The sequence below is a fragment of the Puntigrus tetrazona genome, chromosome 24 (assembly GCF_018831695.1).
Source record: "Puntigrus tetrazona isolate hp1 chromosome 24, ASM1883169v1, whole genome shotgun sequence".
Classification (NCBI taxonomy): Eukaryota; Metazoa; Chordata; class Actinopteri; order Cypriniformes; family Cyprinidae; genus Puntigrus; species Puntigrus tetrazona.
The window spans coordinates 5,177,632-5,196,983 of NC_056722.1; the positions used below are offsets into that span (position 1 = coordinate 5,177,632).

The 19,352-nt window shown below is 33.5% G+C and overlaps 1 protein-coding gene across 2 annotated transcripts in view; it reads left to right on the forward strand.

Moving 5' to 3' along the window:
• Positions 1-18,834, forward strand: part of scn5lab (sodium channel, voltage gated, type V-like, alpha b) — a 260,523-nt gene extending 241,689 nt beyond the window's left edge. For both annotated transcript variants that reach the window (XM_043225867.1, XM_043225868.1), the window contains 7 exons: positions 613-735; positions 7,677-7,949; positions 11,718-11,771; positions 11,859-11,996; positions 12,073-12,177; positions 13,301-13,571; positions 15,789-18,834. In XM_043225867.1, coding sequence (XP_043081802.1) covers positions 613-735; positions 7,677-7,949; positions 11,718-11,771; positions 11,859-11,996; positions 12,073-12,177; positions 13,301-13,571; positions 15,789-17,020 — 2,196 coding nt within the window. In that variant the 3' untranslated portion in view covers positions 17,021-18,834. The remainder of the gene's footprint in view (positions 1-612; positions 736-7,676; positions 7,950-11,717; positions 11,772-11,858; positions 11,997-12,072; positions 12,178-13,300; positions 13,572-15,788) is intronic.
• The last annotated feature ends 518 nt before the right edge of the window (positions 18,835-19,352 follow it).

Sequence of the window (19,352 nt, forward strand, 5' to 3'; positions counted from 1 at the left end):
GTCCATTTATTTATTTATTTTTTTGCAAAGTAAAATTACAATCTTTAATCTCAAGATGCTGTAATGGTTTTCATGACGTTTGGGCCCTAATCCTCGAGAGCAGCTGGAACATGAAAACAGAGAACCCAGCTGAACAATAAGCATGCTCTGAAGCTGACGGCGAGGCTAACTCCAGGAGACTAAACGAGCTATACTTCGCTTCATGCAGGTGTCAGTGATTGGTCTGGTGGCACGTGTGGTCAATTTTGACCAGATTGGCTCCATGCGGGTTCTGCGGACGCTCCGGGCTCTGCGGCCCCTCCGCGCCGTCTCTCGCTTTGCTGGGATGAGGGTAAGAGCCGCTCCGAGCGGGGCCCGGCACCGAAGGCGCCGTCTGAGTAGACTCAGTAGACAGCTGCCCTCTAAACCCCCTTCAGTCCTTCACAGGTCCCAGAGCGGCGAGGAAACCACCACCAACGGCTTCTAAAACCTCATTTCTCCTTAACAGGTCTCCAGAAGCGCCTGTCTTTCCTCCTAGCGCCGCAGTTTTCCTCCTCAGCGGCTCTGATGTTATTTCTGTCCTAACGCTGCGTTTCTATCTTCTCTTTCTCCTCGGCTGTCTGTCACTCATAGGTGTCTCTCGTAAGCCTGGTAGCAAACACGCTGGGCTACTCGGACTTTGCTGCCATCAAATCTCTCAGAACGCTCAGAGCCCTCAGACCGCTGAGAGCGCTGTCCCGGTTTGAAGGCATGAGGGTAAGACACTCGCTCGCTTCTTTTGCACAGAAACTGGAAGCCTTTGTGTTTTTTAGGGGACTTGGCTGAGGAGAGAAAAAATATCACGCATCTTCTCTTCTTAAACCAGCCTGAGGTGGTTCCGTGGTCGTGTGCTCTGGGTTTCCCCGTTTTTAAGAACCTTTCAGAAAAAAGTACTTGGATGAATGGAAAGGTTCCACGTGCTAAAAAATCAAGAACCATTCAGTCAAGGGTTCTTTGAAGAACCATCTCGTTCTTAGCTTTTTGCAATCGCCGCAAAGATGCTTTTGTGAAACAGAAAGGTTCTTCGGCTGTTAAAGGTTCTTTAAGGAACCCTTTAGACCATTTTTGGTTCCTCAAAGAACCTTTCAGTGAAAAGTACTTTGTTGAATGGAAAGGTTCCACGTGCTAAAAAAAAATTCAGTCAAGGGTTTTTTAAAGAACCATCTCATTCTTAGCTTTTTATAATCTAAAGAACCTTCTTTTGCCACAAAGAAGCTTTTGTGAAATAGAAAGGTTCTTTGGATTTTAAAGGTTCTTTATGGAACCACTTAGACCATTCTTGGTTCCCCAAAGAACCTTTCAGTGAAAAGTACTTTGTTGAATGGAAAGGTTCCACGTGCTAAATAAAAAAATTTAGTCAAGGGTTTTTTAAAGAACCATCTCGTTCTTAGCTTTTTACAATCGAAAGAACCTTCTTTCACCACAAAGATGCTTTTGTGAAACAGAAAGGTTCTTCGGATGTTAAAGGTTCTTTAAGGAACCATTTAGATTCAGTCAAGGGTTTTTTAAAGAACCATCTCGTTCTTAGCTTTTTATAATCTAAAGAACCTTCTTTTGCCACAAAGAAGCTTTTGTGAAACAGAAAGGTTCTTCGGATGTTAAAGGTTCTTTATGGAACCACTTAGACCATTCTTGGTTCCCCAAAGAACCTTTCAGTGAAAAGTACTTTGTTGAATGGAAAGGTTCCACATGCTAAAAAATCAAGAACCATTCAGTCAAGGGTTCTTTAAAGAACCATCTTGTTCTTAGCTTTTTACAATCGAAAGAACCTTCTTTCGCCACAAAGAAGCTTTTGTGAAACAGAAAGGTTCTTCGGATGTTAAAGGTTCTTTAAGGAACCATTTAGACCATTTTCATTCCTCAAAGAACCTTTCATTAAAAAGTACTTTGTTGAATGGAAAGGTTCCACGTGCTAAAAAAACATTCAGTCAAGGGTTCTTTAAAGAACTATCTTGTTCTTAGCTTTTTATAATCTAAAGAACCTTGTTTTGCCACAAAGAAGCTTTTGTGAAATAGACAGGTTCTTCAGACCATTTTTGAAACGTGAAAAGAAGCTTTTTTCCCACTATACAATTATTAAATATAAATGTTCCACATGCTTAAAAATAAAGTGTTTTTTTTTTGTTTCGTTTATTTTTTTTTTGCAGTGATGCCATCAGAGCATTTTTGGTTCCTTCCTCAAATCACCATTCAGTAAAAGTTCTTAAAGGAAGAACATTTTAAGATTTTTTCCTCTATAAAGTACTTTGCTGAAAGGTTCCATGTGCTTAAAAATCAAGGTGGTTTTTTTTGTTTAGTTTTTTTGCAGCAATGCTATAAAACAATCGTTTTTGTTCCACAAATAACCATTCGGTGGGTTCTTTAAAGAACCACCTCGTTCTTACCTTTTTATATTCTTCTTCCACCACAAGGAAGCTTTTGTGAAACAGAAAGGTTCTTCAGATGTTAATAGTTCTTTATGGAACCATTCAGACAAACAGGTTCTTCTATGGCATTGTTTTTATTATTATTCAGAGCGAAGAAACATTTTTGGTTCCCCAAAGAACCATTCAGTGAAAAGCTCATAAAAGAAGAAGAACATTTTAAGCCTTTTGCTGAACTGGAAAGGTTCCACACGCTTAAGAAATGAAATGGTTTTTGGTTCCTCAAAGAACCAATAGTAGAACCGCTATTTTCTTGGTCTGAAGAACGTCTCAGTGATCCAAGAAACTTTTTTTACTAAAGTGAATCTTACAGGTCCTTCATGAACCTGTATTTTAATTTTTGATTCAATGAAGGTTTCTTGATTTATCTATAACATTCTTCCCAAGAAAAGATGTGATGAATGTTTTAATAATTGAAATAGCATTTCTTTAACTTTTTTCGTTCCATCGTAAAGGTTCCACTGATGTTGAAGGTTCCTTGTGGAACCACCTTAGGCTGTGTTCTCGTGGTGATAAGGTCCTATTTCAGCCCCCCAAAAATCTAAATCAATATTTGTATTTATTTACTTAGTTAATATTTTGTATTTTACATTTAAAAATGCTGTCAAAAGATTAATCGCAGTTAATTGCATCCAAAATACAATTTTTGTTGACATATATATGTGTATATTTATTGTGCATACAGCTAATATTTGTGAAAATATTTATTTATATGATTTGATTTGATTTTATATATGCAATTTATTTAAATTAAGACATGCATGCGTGTGTGTGCGTGTGTGTGTGCGTGTGCGTGTGTGTGTGTGTGTGTGTGTGTGTGTGTGTGTGTGTGTATTATAGTATATTCATAGTAAATATACGCACATATTATGTAAACAAAAACTCACGATTAATCTTTTGACAGTAAAAGTGTTTATACAGTATCATACTATTTGTTCTAGAACGTTTCATTTATGCTGATATTAGTGTGTTTTTTTCACATTACTAAAATGAAAATTTGTGGGAAAACATGTTTAATAGTCATTTAAATAATTAGGCAGTGCAACAAAAAGCATATCGGTGCTTTAAAACAAGCTTAATGTGACGTGAATCACTCTGTTTGTGTCGAGTTCTTCTCTGCTCCCGTCTCTCTCTTACTCTCCCTGCACTTCTGTTTCATCAACTTTGATCCGTTTAATCTTCATGCCGTCTGACTCTGAAAGGTGACGTCTCATTTATCGCTGGAGGAAACCAGAAAGACACTGAAACCATCTCATAACCGATGAATTAATACAGTGACATTTTGAGCAGATTTTAATCAAATTGTGAATAAAACTTGTAACTAAATATAAATGGATTTTAATGAAGGCATTACGTTATACAGTGACAACTGCAGTCAGTTTTCCATTGATTGATAATATAATAATGAATGAAATAAAAAATATTTAAAAAAATTAAATAATACAGTTACATTTATTCACTGATTTGTAATATTAAACGGAATTAAATATAAGAATGAAATAATAAAATAAAAATATAAAAAATAATTAAATGATACAGTTAAATTTATTCACTGATTTGTAATATTAAACGGAATTAAATATGAGAATGAAATAATAAAATAAAAATATAAAAAAATAATAAATAATACAGTTACATTTATTCACTGATTTGTAATATTAAATGATGATAAAATATAAGAATGAAATATTAAAATAAATATTATTAAAATATATTTACTAGTGCATTTTACTAGTAATTGCATCTAAAATCAAAGTTTTTGTTTACAAATTATATTTGTGTGTGCTGTGTATATTTATTATGCATATATAAATACACGCATATACATGATTACATTTTGTATATACATATATTGGATATATAAACACATGTAAACATGCATTTGTCTGTATTTATATATCAATAATAAATATAAAGAAAAACCTATTTGCATGTGATTAAGTGTTTGACAGCATTCATTTTTACGAATGGCTCATGTTAAAAATAATGCGAAATGCTCAATAAATATACATTTATTATAATTGCATTATCGAGGCAGGACTCGTGAACAGTGTTTTCGGGGTTATTTTCAGTGTTATTTTCCTCTTCATGACTTGTATGAATGAATATTTGGCTTTCCGTCAGTGTTACAGGTGTAATGTCTGGAAACACCATCAGTATTCTGTGTTCTTCATCTCTCACAAACTCAGTGTTATCTTCATCTCCTCACATAGCAGTGATGTTATTTATACGGTGATATTTCAGTCATATAAGATTGAAGGCAAGACACTCAGGTGAAAAAAAAAAAAACATTCGATTAATGCATATTATTATTCTTCCCATCCGACTATTTGTAACGTTTTCTGAAATAGTATGTGAGGCATTATTTCATTCTATATAGTATTTGTTACGGATATATTCTGTATTTGTTTAAATTTTAAGGTTAGAAATGTGTTTTATATTAATATGTGAATATTTGTATAAATATAATATGTATATTTTAAAAATAAAAAAATTTCACGTTGCAAACTAGCTTAAAAATTTAATTAAATACCTTAAAGTTAAAAAGGTAAGTTTAAATAATACATTTATATATATATAAATTTTTTCAGATAAAGTTAATTTCATGTAAATACAACAGATTAATAAAATTAACTTCATATTCATTTGGATGTTTTATTTAAACAAATATAAAAAAATGATATGTACTAAAAAAAGGTATATTTAGGATGTTCTGAAACAAGTATAGCTAAAATAAAAGTAATAAATAATAAAACAAACTTAAAAATTAATTTTGGATGTGAGGCATTGTTTAATTCAATATAGTATTTTTACAGATATATTCTGTATTTAAGTTAGAAATGAGTTATATATTAATATGTAAATATTTGTATAAATATAATATAATATGTATATTAAAAAAACCTAAGAAAAATCTAAAAAAAGCTAAGTTAAAAATAATAAATTACAAAATATATATTTTTTGTCAGATAAAGTTAATTACATGTAAATACAAAAGATGAATAAAATGAAGTTCATATTCATTTGGATGTTTTATTTAGACTAGACATAAACAACTATAAAAAAAAAATGAAATGTACTTAAAAAAAGGTATATTTAGGATCTTTGGCTATTCTGAAACTATTATAGCTAAAATAAAAGTAATAAATAATAAAACAAACTTAAAAAGAATCATTTGATGAAGCATTATGAAGTTCTTTTAGCCTGTAGTGTCTTTCCTGAGCCGTTTAAGAAGTGAAGGTTTATTTGACATGGATTAATCACATGAAGTGCATTGATGTTGTTTCTGTGATTCGTCTGCAGTTCTGCCTCAGATTTGCTCGCTCAGTGAAAGCGAGGTATTCCCCGTCCGCCCGCCGTAAATCTGGCAAATCAGATTAGACTTCACGCCGCTTTAGAGCGACAGCGCAGAGAAAGTGCTGCCACACACACACACACACACTCACACACACACACACACACACACACACACACACACACACACACACACACACGCACACACACACACACACACACACGCGCGACACACACACACACATCATCACACAGATTTATTTAACACACACACAAAAGGTACACACAAAGCATTAGCAGCATGTATATCATGATTTTATTTCAGCGTGAATCTTACAGCATGTATAATGATTTTATTTCAGCGTGAATCTTACGTGTCAAAGATGCTTTATTTCAGCCCAAAATGAAAATACAGAAAGTAAGCTTATTTTAAAACCATTAGGATAATATATATATATATATATATATATATATATATATATATATATATATATATATATATTATATTTTATATTTTTATGCTGATTTAAAAGCTATATATATATATATATATATATATATATATATATATATATATATATATATTTTTTTTTTATTATTATTTTTCTTTTAATCAGCAAAATAATGCATTAATAACATACACAGTTTTAGCATTACTAATGTAACTTTTGTCATTTGTATCCATATTTTAATCTTGTTTATATTTTTAATTCAATGGAATACATAAAAAAATTAAATTCTGAAAAAAATTGTACAATATTATTATTATTTATTTATTGCCAAAATTCTGCATATTTATGTATGACTGACAAATATGAACCACGTTGATATTTTTAGTTTACGATAAAACTGTGTAATCCAAATGGATTGAAACAAATTGATATTTTTCTTTAAACATATGCTGATAAATATTATTCTATTTTATTATATATTATTATTATTATTATTATATTATTATTTAAAAAAACATTATAAAATATATTGAAAAATAGATTGAAAAACACTAAATTTATTTTAACATTTTATTTGACAAAATATATTTTATTTTCACAAATTGATTTATTTATTAATTTTGCATAACACTATTTTTGGGTATTTATTGTCATGAAAATAAAATTTCATTGCTCCTAAAAACATATTTATTTACATTTTGGGATGAAATGAGACCTACAGGCATGCTTTTTTAATTGTTAAACATACTCTTCTCTATAAAAGCCTGTTTTGCCACTGAAATGTAAAAAAAAAAAAAAAACTTTTATCTAACAATTCTGTAATTATGAGATATAATTTTACAAATGCAGTCTGAATTTTTACTGTGCTACACAACTGTGAGTTATATAGTCAGAATTGCGAAAAAAAAAAAGGCAGAATTGTGAGATATGTCGCAATTGCAAGAAAAACCTAAATTGCGACTTTATTTCACAATTGTTGAGTTATAAAGTAAGAGTCGTGAGATATCAACACGAATGCACAATTGCGAGAGTTATATAAAGTCAGAATTGCGGATAAAAGTCAGAATTGCGAGATATAACGTGTGAGTTATAAAGTCAGAATCGTTGCAGTCGCCATTCTGACTTTTTTTCGCAACCGAGTTTATATCTCGCAGAGTCTGACTTCATACCTTGCAATTGTTTCGATATATAGAGATATCTTCTCCGAATTCTGATGTAAAGTCCAGTTTTGATGTTCTCTTTACTCCTCAGAATTGCACGTTTATATCAATAACTCGAGAAAAAAGTCCGATTTGTGACGGTTACCTTTTCCGATTTTTTATTCGGTGGTGGAAACGGGCTTGCCGTAGTTCTCCGATGCGTTCGATCCAGCCGAGTTCAGCTCGTGACAAAAAGCGAATGTTTCACGAAGGGTTTTCTCTGGAGCGTGTCGATCTGGGCTGAGCTCCTCGCCCGAGCTGTGTTTCTGAGCGCGCTCTGTCTTCTTCAGGTGGTGGTGAACGCTCTGATCGGAGCGATCCCGTCCATCATGAACGTGCTGCTGGTTTGTCTGATCTTCTGGCTGATCTTCAGCATCATGGGAGTCAACCTGTTCGCCGGGAAGTTCGGTCGCTGCGTCAACCGCACCGGCTACATCTACAACTCATCCTTCATCAACAACAAGAGCGAGTGTCTGGAGATCAACAGCACTCAGTTCTACTGGACCAAAGTCAAGGTCAACTTCGACAACGTGGGAGCTGGATACCTGGCTCTGCTGCAAGTGGTGAGAAGTCAACTCCGTTTCATTCGTTCTACGACTCGTCTTAACGAGTTTTAATAACGTGATAATCCCCAAGAAGCCGTGGTTTACAGTGATTTTATAACAGCCGAGGGGCGACGCGAAACTGTTATAAATTCACCGTAAACCACGGCTTCAGGGGCTTTTATGAAAAGGTTATTCCGCATCTTTAGCACAGTTTTCGCAAATAAGAGTATTCTTCCATCTTAACGAGTTTTAATAACGTGATAATCCCCAAGAAGCCGTGGTTTACAGTGATTTTATAACAGCCGAGGGGCGACGCGAAACTGTTATAAATTCACCGTAAAACCACGGCTTCAGGGGCTTTATGAAAAGGTTATTCCATATCTTTAGTGCGGTTTCGCAAATAAGAGTATTCTTCCATCTTAACGAGTTTTAATAACGTGATAATCCCCAAGAAGCCGTGGTTTACAGTGATTTTATAACAGCCGAGGGGTGACGCGAAACTGTTATAAATTAATCGTAAACCACGGCTTCACAGGCTTTTATAAAACGGTTATTTCATATCTTTAGTGCGATTTCGCAAATAAAAGTATTCTTCAATCTTAACGAGTTTTAATAACGCGATAATCCCCAAGAAGCCGTGGTTTACAGTGATTTTATAACAGCCGAGGGGCGACGCGAAACTGTTATAAATTCACCGTAAACCACGACTTTACAGGCTTTTATAAAACGGTTATTCCATATCTTTAGTGCGATTTCGCAAATAAGAGTATTCTTCAATCTTAACGAGTTTTAATAAAGTGATAATCCCCAAGAAGCCGTGGTTTACAGTGATTTTATAACAGCCGAGGGGCGATCTTGAAAACTGTTATAAATTCACCGTAAACCACGGCTTCAGGGGCTTTTATAAAACGGTTATTCCATATCTTTAGTGCGATTTCGCAAAATAAAAGTATTCCTCCACCAAACAATGTAGTTCCCCGGAAACAGTTGTGGTTGGAGGAAAGTGGTTGCCGAGCAACGCCGAAAGTAAACAAAGGTGTAGGTTTGTCGAGTAATTTACCACGGCTTCGAGCGTGGCTCAGCCAATCAGAAACAAGGACCGTTTTATATTCTTAGTTTTAGTATAAAGGTCATTGCACACTGAAGTCTGAAATTTTCGTCCCGATAAGTTGAAAAATGATTTCGACCTCACGTTGCGTCAGTCGAAATACCATCATATTTGAATTTTTTTATTCTTAGGCTGTTTTCCCGCCAGGATTTTTGTAAAACGTTGCAAGCCACCACCAGGATTTTTGCTAGAAAATCTGCAGAATATTTTGCCAGTATGAAAATCTTGAAACTTTTAACTTTTAAACAACAGCAAATGCTTACGTGCATTATGACGCTAACAAACAAAGGAAATGTTGCTTGCCGTTAAAATACAAAATAAATAATTTACGGCATTAATATATCATTTTCAAAATATATTTAATTATTAACACTTGTTTTTCATTTTTAATACTTGTTAGTTAGTAGAAATGACAAAAAAATAAATAAGTGTAAATAAAAATATTTAGGTCTAAAAATCAAATTTATTTATTTTGGTATTATTTTATGTTTTATATTTCATTGTTCACGTCTTATTTTTCTATGTATTAATATTATTATTTATTAAAATTATATTCAAGTATTAAAATGCAAATGTATATTTTACTTTTATATCTTAAATTTAGGCAGTATTTTTTTCTGTTTATGTATTCAGTTATTTATCTGTCTAGCTGTATATTATTATTATTATTATTTTCTGATGAAATGAAGGGTTATTGCTCCTAAAAGTTCTGTTACTGTAAGGTGACGCCGGTCTCGCTGAGCTTTAGCTTTATTTTCTCGCGGCTGGTTTTCTTCCATCGCCGGCCACCTCCGTCTGTCCGAGAGCGAATCAATCAACGTTATTTTTAGCCGCCGCCGGTGCCATTATACCAAAGTTTGTGCTCAGCAAGAGCCAACTCACTTCATTCTTCGCTTTAACTTAGTTGATTCCGTAACCTAGCAACACGTCACTTAGCTCCTTTCCATCACCTTCTAGTGACTGCAGCAGAAACAAACCTTTCATTTGCATCTCCTTCACAAAGACCTGTAATTACTGCTAACGAAGACCCGGAAAAGACCGACCGGACCGATTCCCGCCGCCCGCATTCATCCCTTCATTTATTCATCATCCTGTTTTGTCAAAACATCTTATTCATTAACTTTTCTGCCTTTTTGACAAATAGGGAAAAAAATCCAATGTGTTTTTGGGGGGGTTTAAAAATAAAAATAAATGCTTGTTTGTTTATTTATGAATTACATTTAATATGGTACAAATGTCTTTTTTATTAGTTGTTATTAGTTTTTTTAATAAGTCTTTATTCATATTTTTATTTATATTTGAGTAAATAAGTTTTAACTTTTGCCATTTTAAGTACTTATCTTTTTATGTCAACAGACTTTTTATTATTTTTTTATTTCAACTTTAATTATTTTAGTAAGACTATTTTTTACGCACTTTTGTCCATTTGTATTAATTTGTGTTTTCATAAATATCTGCTATATAGGTTTTTTATGTTTATTTTAAAATATTTAAATTTTTAAAGTTTAAAAAAAGTCATTTGTTTGTATTTATTTATTACATTTAATAATATTTAATATGGTAATTTTTATCAGTTATTATTAGTTTTTATTAATATTAAGTCTTTATTAATATTTGTATTTATATTTGAGTAAATAAGTTTTAACTTTTGCCATTTTAAGTACTTATCTTTTTATGTTGACATATTTTTTATTGTTTTTTTATTTCAACTTTAATTATTTAATCATTTTTATCTCTGTTTTTTCACTTCAATTTGAGTACTCTCAAATTTTAAAATTTAAATTTTAAAGATTGATTTTTGTCACTTTTATTAGTTTTAGGTTTTTCCATGCATTTTTTTTTTTTTTTTGTTTTATTTATTTTCCTCCCTAATGTTTATTGTTGTTGGTTTGTTTTTAAATATGTGCATTTCATATTTTATGTTTTTTTTTAAATTTACTAATTCTAGCCCGTTTTAACTACTAATGGACCAAATCTCATTTGTTTGTATTTATTTATTACATTTAATAACATTTAATATGGTCGTTTTTATCAGTTATTATTCGTTTTTTATTAATATTAAGCCTTCATTGATATTTTTATTTATATTTGAGTAAATCAGTTTTAACTTTTGCCATTTTAAGTACTTAAGTACAGATTTTTATTATTTTTTATTTCAACTTTAATTATTTAATCATTTTTATCTCTGGTTTTTCACTTCAATTTGAGCACTCTTCACATTTTTTACAGACAAAAATCAATCTGTAAAAACCTAAAGTTAATAAAAATTAGAAACTGAAATAAGATTCTTTGGTCTTTTTATTAGTTAAGTTGTTTACATGTCTGTAAATTTTTTATGTATTATAATTAGTATTATTATTATTATTATTACTTCAGTTTTAGTTATTTTATTACATTTTAAATTAAAAAATTTAAATTTTAAAGATTGATTTTTGTCACTTTTATTAGTTTTAGGTTTTTCCATGCATTTTTATTTATTTTTATTTCTTTTATTTATTTTCCTCCCTAATGTTTATTGTTGTTGGTTTGTTTTTAAATATGTGCATTTCATATTTTATGTTGTTGTTTTTTTTATTTACGAATTCTAGCCCGTTTGAACTACTAATGGACCGAATCTCATTACAAAAGTAGTGAAGAAAAGTTCAAGACTCATCTAACTCCTGTATTTCGTTCTCCAGGCCACGTTCAAGGGCTGGATGGAGATCATGTACGCCGCGGTCGACTCGCGATCCGTAAGCGTTTAGAGCTCATAAAAGCAGAATGAAAGCCATAGGAAGGCATGGTTTGTTAATCGGAGCGTCTCTGATCTTCTGGAACAGGTGGAAGAGCAGCCCATTAAAGAGAACAGCCTGTACATGTACCTGTACTTCGTCATCTTCATCATCTTCGGCTCCTTCTTCACGCTCAATCTCTTCATCGGCGTCATCATCGACAATTTCAACCAACAGAAGCGAAAGATAAGTATTAAACGAAGAGCCTGGAGCGCGTGGACGCGACCGAGATGGTGATAATAACGGCAGGCTTTCTCTGTACTTAGGAGGACAGGACATCTTCATGACAGAAGAACAGAAGAAATATTACAACGCCATGAAGAAACTGGGAACCAAGAAACCTCAGAAACCCATTCCCAGGCCTCTGGTGAGTATTCCTTGGGGTTTGGGATAATAAAATATGACCCTGGAGCAGAAAAGGGACGTCATTTTTTAGATTTAGGCATCGTCTGAAAGCTGAATAAATAATCTTTCCATTGATGAATGAAAATGCGTTTTACGGTAACACTTGTTAGCTGTTATCTACTTTTTCTTCAATTAATTCTTTATTTGCTGCTTTTTAATAGTCAGTTATTGTGTGCTTAATTAGCAGTAATAAATGGCTAATATTCTAGTAATATGCATGCTAATAAGCAATTAATAGATGCATCTAATTTTATCTGTTGTATTAGTTTCTGTATTTTTTTTTAAAATATCTCTATATAGTTAGAATGCATTTTAGTTTATTTTTTTATTTTAATATTTTATTAAGTTTGAGTTTTGTTTTGAGTTTATGTAAATTATAAGTTTGAGTTTTGTCATTTTTATTAGTTACTGTTGTATTTTTTTAGCATCTGTTTCTTTTTTGTTTTAGTGTTAATTGTTATTTCTCTCAGTTTCACTTAATTTTTCGTTTTTGAATGCATGTTTCATATTTTATCTTATATTTACAAGTTTTATATATAATATAGAAATATTTAAATCCTCTAAAAAAAAAAAAAAAGAATATATATATATATATATATATATATATATATATTTTTTTTTTTTTTTTTTTTTTTTTTATAACAAAAATTAAATATAAAATATTTAAATCCTTAAAAAAAATAAAAATACAATTTATATATATATATATATATATATATATATATATATATATATATATATATATATATATATATATATATAAACTTTATATATATATATATATATATATATATATATATATAAAAATATATATATATATATATATATATATATATATATATATATATATATATAAATCTCCTTAAATTAAAAGTTCTTAGCAATGCATATTACTAATCAAACATAAATATTTGATATATTTGTGGTAGCAAATTTACAAAACACAATCCTTACTTAACATCCTAGTGATTTTCAGCATAAAAAAGGATCATTTTGACCCATACAATGTATTTTTGTCCGTTGCCGCAAACATTACCTGTGCTCTTTTGACTTCAGGGTCATGGTTCTGCTTGTTTTCTTCTCAGAACACGATCCAGGGGTTCTTCTTCGACTTGGTGTCCAAGCAAGCGTTTGACATCATGATAATGCTGCTGATCATCCTCAACATGGTGACGATGATGGTGGAGACGGACGAACAGTCTCCGAGCATCGAGTACATCCTCTACTACATCAACCTGGCCTTCATCGTCATCTTCACCAGCGAGTGCATCATCAAACTCATCGCCCTGCGCTGCTACTTCTTCACCATCAGCTGGAACATCTTCGACTTCGTGGTCGTCATCCTCTCCATCGTCGGTAAGAGGATACTTCCATAAAACCCAAAAAAGTCGCCATTTTTTTATAAAATAAATATGTATAATATAAAATATTACAGTATGTTTAGTTATGACAAGTAAAACTTATAAATAATATTAGCATGCATTTTTGCTACTTTTTATTTTTAATAACTATAAATATTGTTGTATCATTTTTATAATGTCACACATACTTGTTCAACTTATTTAAAATGATAATATATTTTTTTAAATATATATTTCAGTTATTAAGATGTGAGTGGGTGTCATTTTAAATAAAAAATATATAGTATTTAATTGTATTTAGTTTTCATGGCATCAAACTTTTTTTAGTGCTTTTTCAATATATATGCTGAAAAGAGAAAAATTAAATAATATTATTTTTAGTTTTTTTCTTTATAGATAAAATTATGCTGATATGTATTTTGATTGTCAGTCCGAAGAAGTGTGGTAATACAGTCATTAAATAATTAAATTAATAAAATGAAATAACATTGTTATAGCATTTTTATTTACATTTTTTAGGTAGAACTAATTTCAATTTTATGTAAATACAAATAATAATAGCGTTTTTTTATTTAGTTTTCCATATTAAAAAAACAGTAAAACTATTAAATGTATTTTTAATTTTTATTATTTATCGGTGGTTTTAAATTTGCTATTTTTAATAAAGCAGTTTTCATGCCGCCTTCCCTTTTAAATTTTTCCAAAAAAATTTTTTTTAATTAATATAAGTGAAATAAATGTAACATATTACTTGCATATGCATGAGCCAACCAGTTATATTAAATCGTAATATCTCTCTTTGTGAGATACAGCAGCTTTTCCGTCTGGCCTTGGCAGCGTATATATATATATATATATATATATATATGTCTCTGAAGACATTCAATGTAATTTTGTAGCACTTCACCTACTAACAAATAGGCAGCGGGTGCTTAAGAGACACGACGAGGTGATTTTGAGGACAGACGCCCCTCGTGACCCAGATGAGAGAATGAGGAAGGCCAGAGGGGTTAACGGGCGAGAGGAGAGGGGAGATGGTTTAAGGTGAAGGTAATTTGGGCAATCAGGGCTGTCAGCTCGGGTGATTGTCCAGTGATTGAGCTCTCAGTCCCAGCTAAAAGCTAAAGCCCCCCGCCGCCGTCCGTGTCTCCACAGGGTTAAGAGCTTAAAGACGCGCCGCTGCAAATAAAAAACAGTCATTTAACTCTTAAGTGGGTTCAATAAATCAAGGCGGTCATGGCCTGGTCATGATGTGGCGTCTGGATTCTGGTGGTCGTGGACTGTAGTTGCTTCGAAGCAGGACTTAAATGAATGGTCGATGGGTTTTTTTTTCCCCCATCCTGCATGCTGTTCATTTTTCACAGTGTCTTCTCAGGGTTATTCTCAGATTCGTGCAATTCGCAGCAGTGATATCTCACGACAACTGTGACCACCGTAGCTTTTATTAGTATTAGTGTTGAATTCGCCTAGCCTTCACATTTTCTGCTTTCGTTACACTTCCAGAAAATGTCTTAATGTCTGTATAGTTTGTATTCCAGTTTTCATCGAGTCCAACTGAACGCAAAAAAAATGGTTGCCATGGCAACCGTGGTTCTCATACTCAACCGAAACAATTGAAACTTAAAAAAATAATATGTTAATTGAAATTAAATAAACATGAACTAAAATATGAACAAAAAAAAGTTTTATGTATTAAAATAACTTTGTACTTGACATATATATATATATATATATATATATATATATATATATATATATATATATATATTTATTTTTTAACAACTTTATGAAAACAGAAAATATAAAAATCTAAAATTTTGAATATAGATATATCTTAATGACACTTAAATAGTACTGTTGACAAATAGCTTGAATTATTATTACTATTTTTATTTTTTTGCTATTTCAGTTAATGTTTCAAAAATGTTCTAAAAATCACTCTCAATATTAAACAATAGCTGAGTCCTTACCTCAATTATAACGATGAAGGCACAGAGAAACAATATAGTTGGAATGAATGATTTTCAAAATATATCCTGTATGTGTGTGCATTTATATATACACAATAAATAAACACAGCGCGCGCACATATAGCATGTAAACAAAGACGTTTATTTTGCATGCGATTAGTCAAAATCGACAGCACTACTTTACAGTTATCATCCTAGGTGTGAACGATAACTCTATAATCGGTATCTCTTTCTCATTCCAGGTATTGTTCTGGCAGACATCATCGAGAAGTACTTCGTCTCACCGACGCTCTTCCGCGTCATCCGCTTGGCTCGAATCGGACGAATCCTCCGGCTCATCCGCGGCGCGAAGGGAATCCGGACGCTGCTCTTCGCGCTAATGATGTCTCTCCCGGCTCTCTTCAACATCGGCCTGCTGCTTTTCCTCGTCATGTTCATCTACGCCATCTTCGGCATGGCCAACTTCGCCTACGTCAAGAAGCAAGGCGGCATCGACGACATGTTCAACTTCGAAACGTTCGGCAACAGCATGATCTGCCTCTTCCAGATCACGACGTCGGCCGGTTGGGACAATCTGCTCAGCCCGATCCTAAACAACTCTCCGGAGGAGTGCGACCCGGACGTTCCTCACACCGGGACGAACGTCCGCGGAAACTGCGGCAATCCCTCGGTGGGCATCACGTTCTTCGTGACCTACATTATCATCTCGTTTCTCATCGTGGTGAACATGTACATCGCGATTATATTGGAGAACTTCAGCGTGGCCACCGAGGAGAGCACCGAACCGCTGAGCGAGGACGACTTCGAGATGTTTTACGAAGTCTGGGAGAAGTTCGATCCGGAAGCGACACAGTTCATAGAGTACTCCAAACTCTCGGATTTCGCAGACTCGCTTTCCGAGCCGCTGCGCATCTCCAAGCCCAACAAAATCAAGCTGATTTCCATGGACCTGCCGATGGTGAGCGGCGATAAAATACATTGCTTGGACATCCTCTTCGCGTTTACTAAACGCGTTCTCGGGGAGTCGGACGAAATGGACGCGCTGAAGCAACAAATGGAGGAGAAGTTCATGATGGCGAACCCTTCCAAGATTTCCTACGAACCGATCACGACAACTCTTCGGCGCAAGCAAGAGGAGGTTTCTGCGATCATGATCCAGCGCGCGTATCGGAGGCATCTAATACGACGACAGCTTAAGCAAGCTTCGCTACTTTACCGTCAACTCCACATGCCGGACGCCGCCAAAGACGGCGACAGTTCGCCGGAGAACGAAGGACTTATCGTTGCGATGATCATGGAGAACTACGGCGCCGAAGCCGGAGTTACGGAAACGCTATCGGCCACTTCGTCTCCGCCGTCGTACGATAGCGTCACGCGAGCGACTAGCGAGCTTTTTCACGCTCTAATCCCGGATGCCGCGAACACGGACCTGAGCGAACCTTTCACAGACCGAGATCGCGAGACGTTTCTGTGACGATGATGATGCCGCCTTTTCCTTTTTGTTTACCGAATGTAACATAGACACAAAATCCTGGGAGGTTTTTGTAGACTGTTTTATTTCTCTTGTGGTTCACGTTCGTTTGAATATACAAGGGGAAAGTGTCGCAGACATGCTCTTCGAACATGCACACGTCAACCTTCACAGTTTGAATGCATGAATGAGATCCGTAGTCGCAATTAGAGGATGTAATCATCGTATATTAGACTGAACGCAACGCATTTTAATCCGTAAGGTCTTACTTAAAATGCCGTGATTCCTTTTAAGATTTGAGAAGACGTAGAAGAATCTTAGCGGTGCATCCATGTTATAAATGTTCATACTTCACGCCGTTTTGGAAAGCATGACGATTACCTCTTTCCGATTTGTGTCGCTAGCGATGAAAAGACAGTGGTATTTGCACTTTCTGTTGTTATTATTTATTTCGCCATTTCTTACGACGTTTCGCTCCTTATATCGAGAATAGTAAAAGACAATCAGACATGCGCCAGAAATGGTCACTCGCTTAAAACCTGTCTTTACTAACTTCTAGCGAACTATTGCACATGCTTCCTTTCGAGCGCGCGACACATTCGTTTCTACGGCGAAGTATTTCTTTTTGCATGCGGAAACTGCATGGTACGGAGGGGTTAACGAGAACACTTTTCTTTTCGATTGTTTTGCACACCGTACGTTCAGCAATAATTTGCTACATTTAGGAATAACATTAGCGATATTTATTGGAATTTAAAGGAAAAAAAAAAAACGTGTCAAAGTTTCTACTGTAACGGCCTCCAGCTGTAACTGTGGCTTATATTACTAGTGAAGATTATAGCACATGTGTTTTTCTATCTCAACCTGATATTAGGAGCTCAGTCCGCTCGAAGGCGCCGCCGCCGTTCGATTCGGGTTGGCAGGTTTGGTGAAGGGCTGTTTTATGTAGCAATAGATCCCAAGTGTGCCTGCTAGAACTAAATCCTGTGTTTATAATACATCTTCCTTCATGCATTCGTTTTGGGTTTTGAGAATCATCAGCAGACTCCATTGGCATGATTGTAGGAATTGACTCTATGGCACATTTGCTTGCGGTGTTTTCTGTCGGGAAACCCCAGGAAAAAGCATTACTTATTAGTAGAGACACAAAAAACGACATCCAAGCGAAACATTCTGCAATGCATCATAAAAAATGGCCGTTTATTAGTTGTCCCAGAAATGTTCGTCCGAGTCAATCGTGGTGCAAGCAAACCTTAAAATATTACATTTACACGATAAAATCAAAATGAACGTTTTTGTTTACGTAATATATGTGTGCGTACTGTGTAGATTTCTTTATGTATGTGTAAATACGTACGCATATGTATTTTGAAAATGTTTATACGCATGTGTTTACATTCTTAAAAAAATGTTTGGTTCCACAAAGAAACCTTCGGTTGAAGGTGCAAAAAATGTCGAATTTTGTTTTCTAGTATAGATGTCTAAACATTCTTGACTCAAGATGCATTTACTGAAATTAAAATGACTCTTTTTTTTTTTTTAAATCTAAATTCTGTAAGTTTTTTCTTAAAACAAGCAAAAACATCTGCCTATGCGGTAAGAAAAGTTTCTTTTGAAAAATATTTTTTTTACCCCATTGGCACACGTTTTTGTTTGTTTTAAGAAAAAACTACCTTTTTTTCTTAAGTTTACTAGTTAATTAAATTAATCATGAATTGTTGTCTTTATGGAACCGTGTAGACTCTTCTACGAGCACCTTTATTTTTAAGAGTGTATTTATATTATACAAAATAACTTTTTCTGAAATATATACACTGTTAAGCAAAAATGAGCAGTTTAGTCACATAAAATATTTAATATTTAATAAAATAATTAACATTAAGCAACTTAAAATTTCAAGTTGGCTAAACTCAAAAAATTTAGTTAGCAACACGTTTTTTCAAGTTGAAACTATTTTTTACTATTTTTTACTATTTTAAACTATACAGTGTACAAGTGCAAGTGTGCATTTATATATATATACATAATGAATATACACAGTACACACATATATTACACGAACAAAAATGTTTCTTTTGGAAAGCACTCAGGCTGCTTTGATGCATCGACTGTTTCATTTTAAAACCTGAAAATTCATGACCTTCACGTGTGCGATGCGTGCGTTTCTAAAACGCTGGCGTGTCGTGTGACCGTATGAATTGTAAATAAGCATCAGATGTCAGTGTGTACATTTACACAGATGAAACGGCACGGCTTTCATTAACAGGACATCTGATATGACCTGTGCGAAACTATGTGTGCGGGCTTAAACAACCACAGAGGCTCAACATCAACG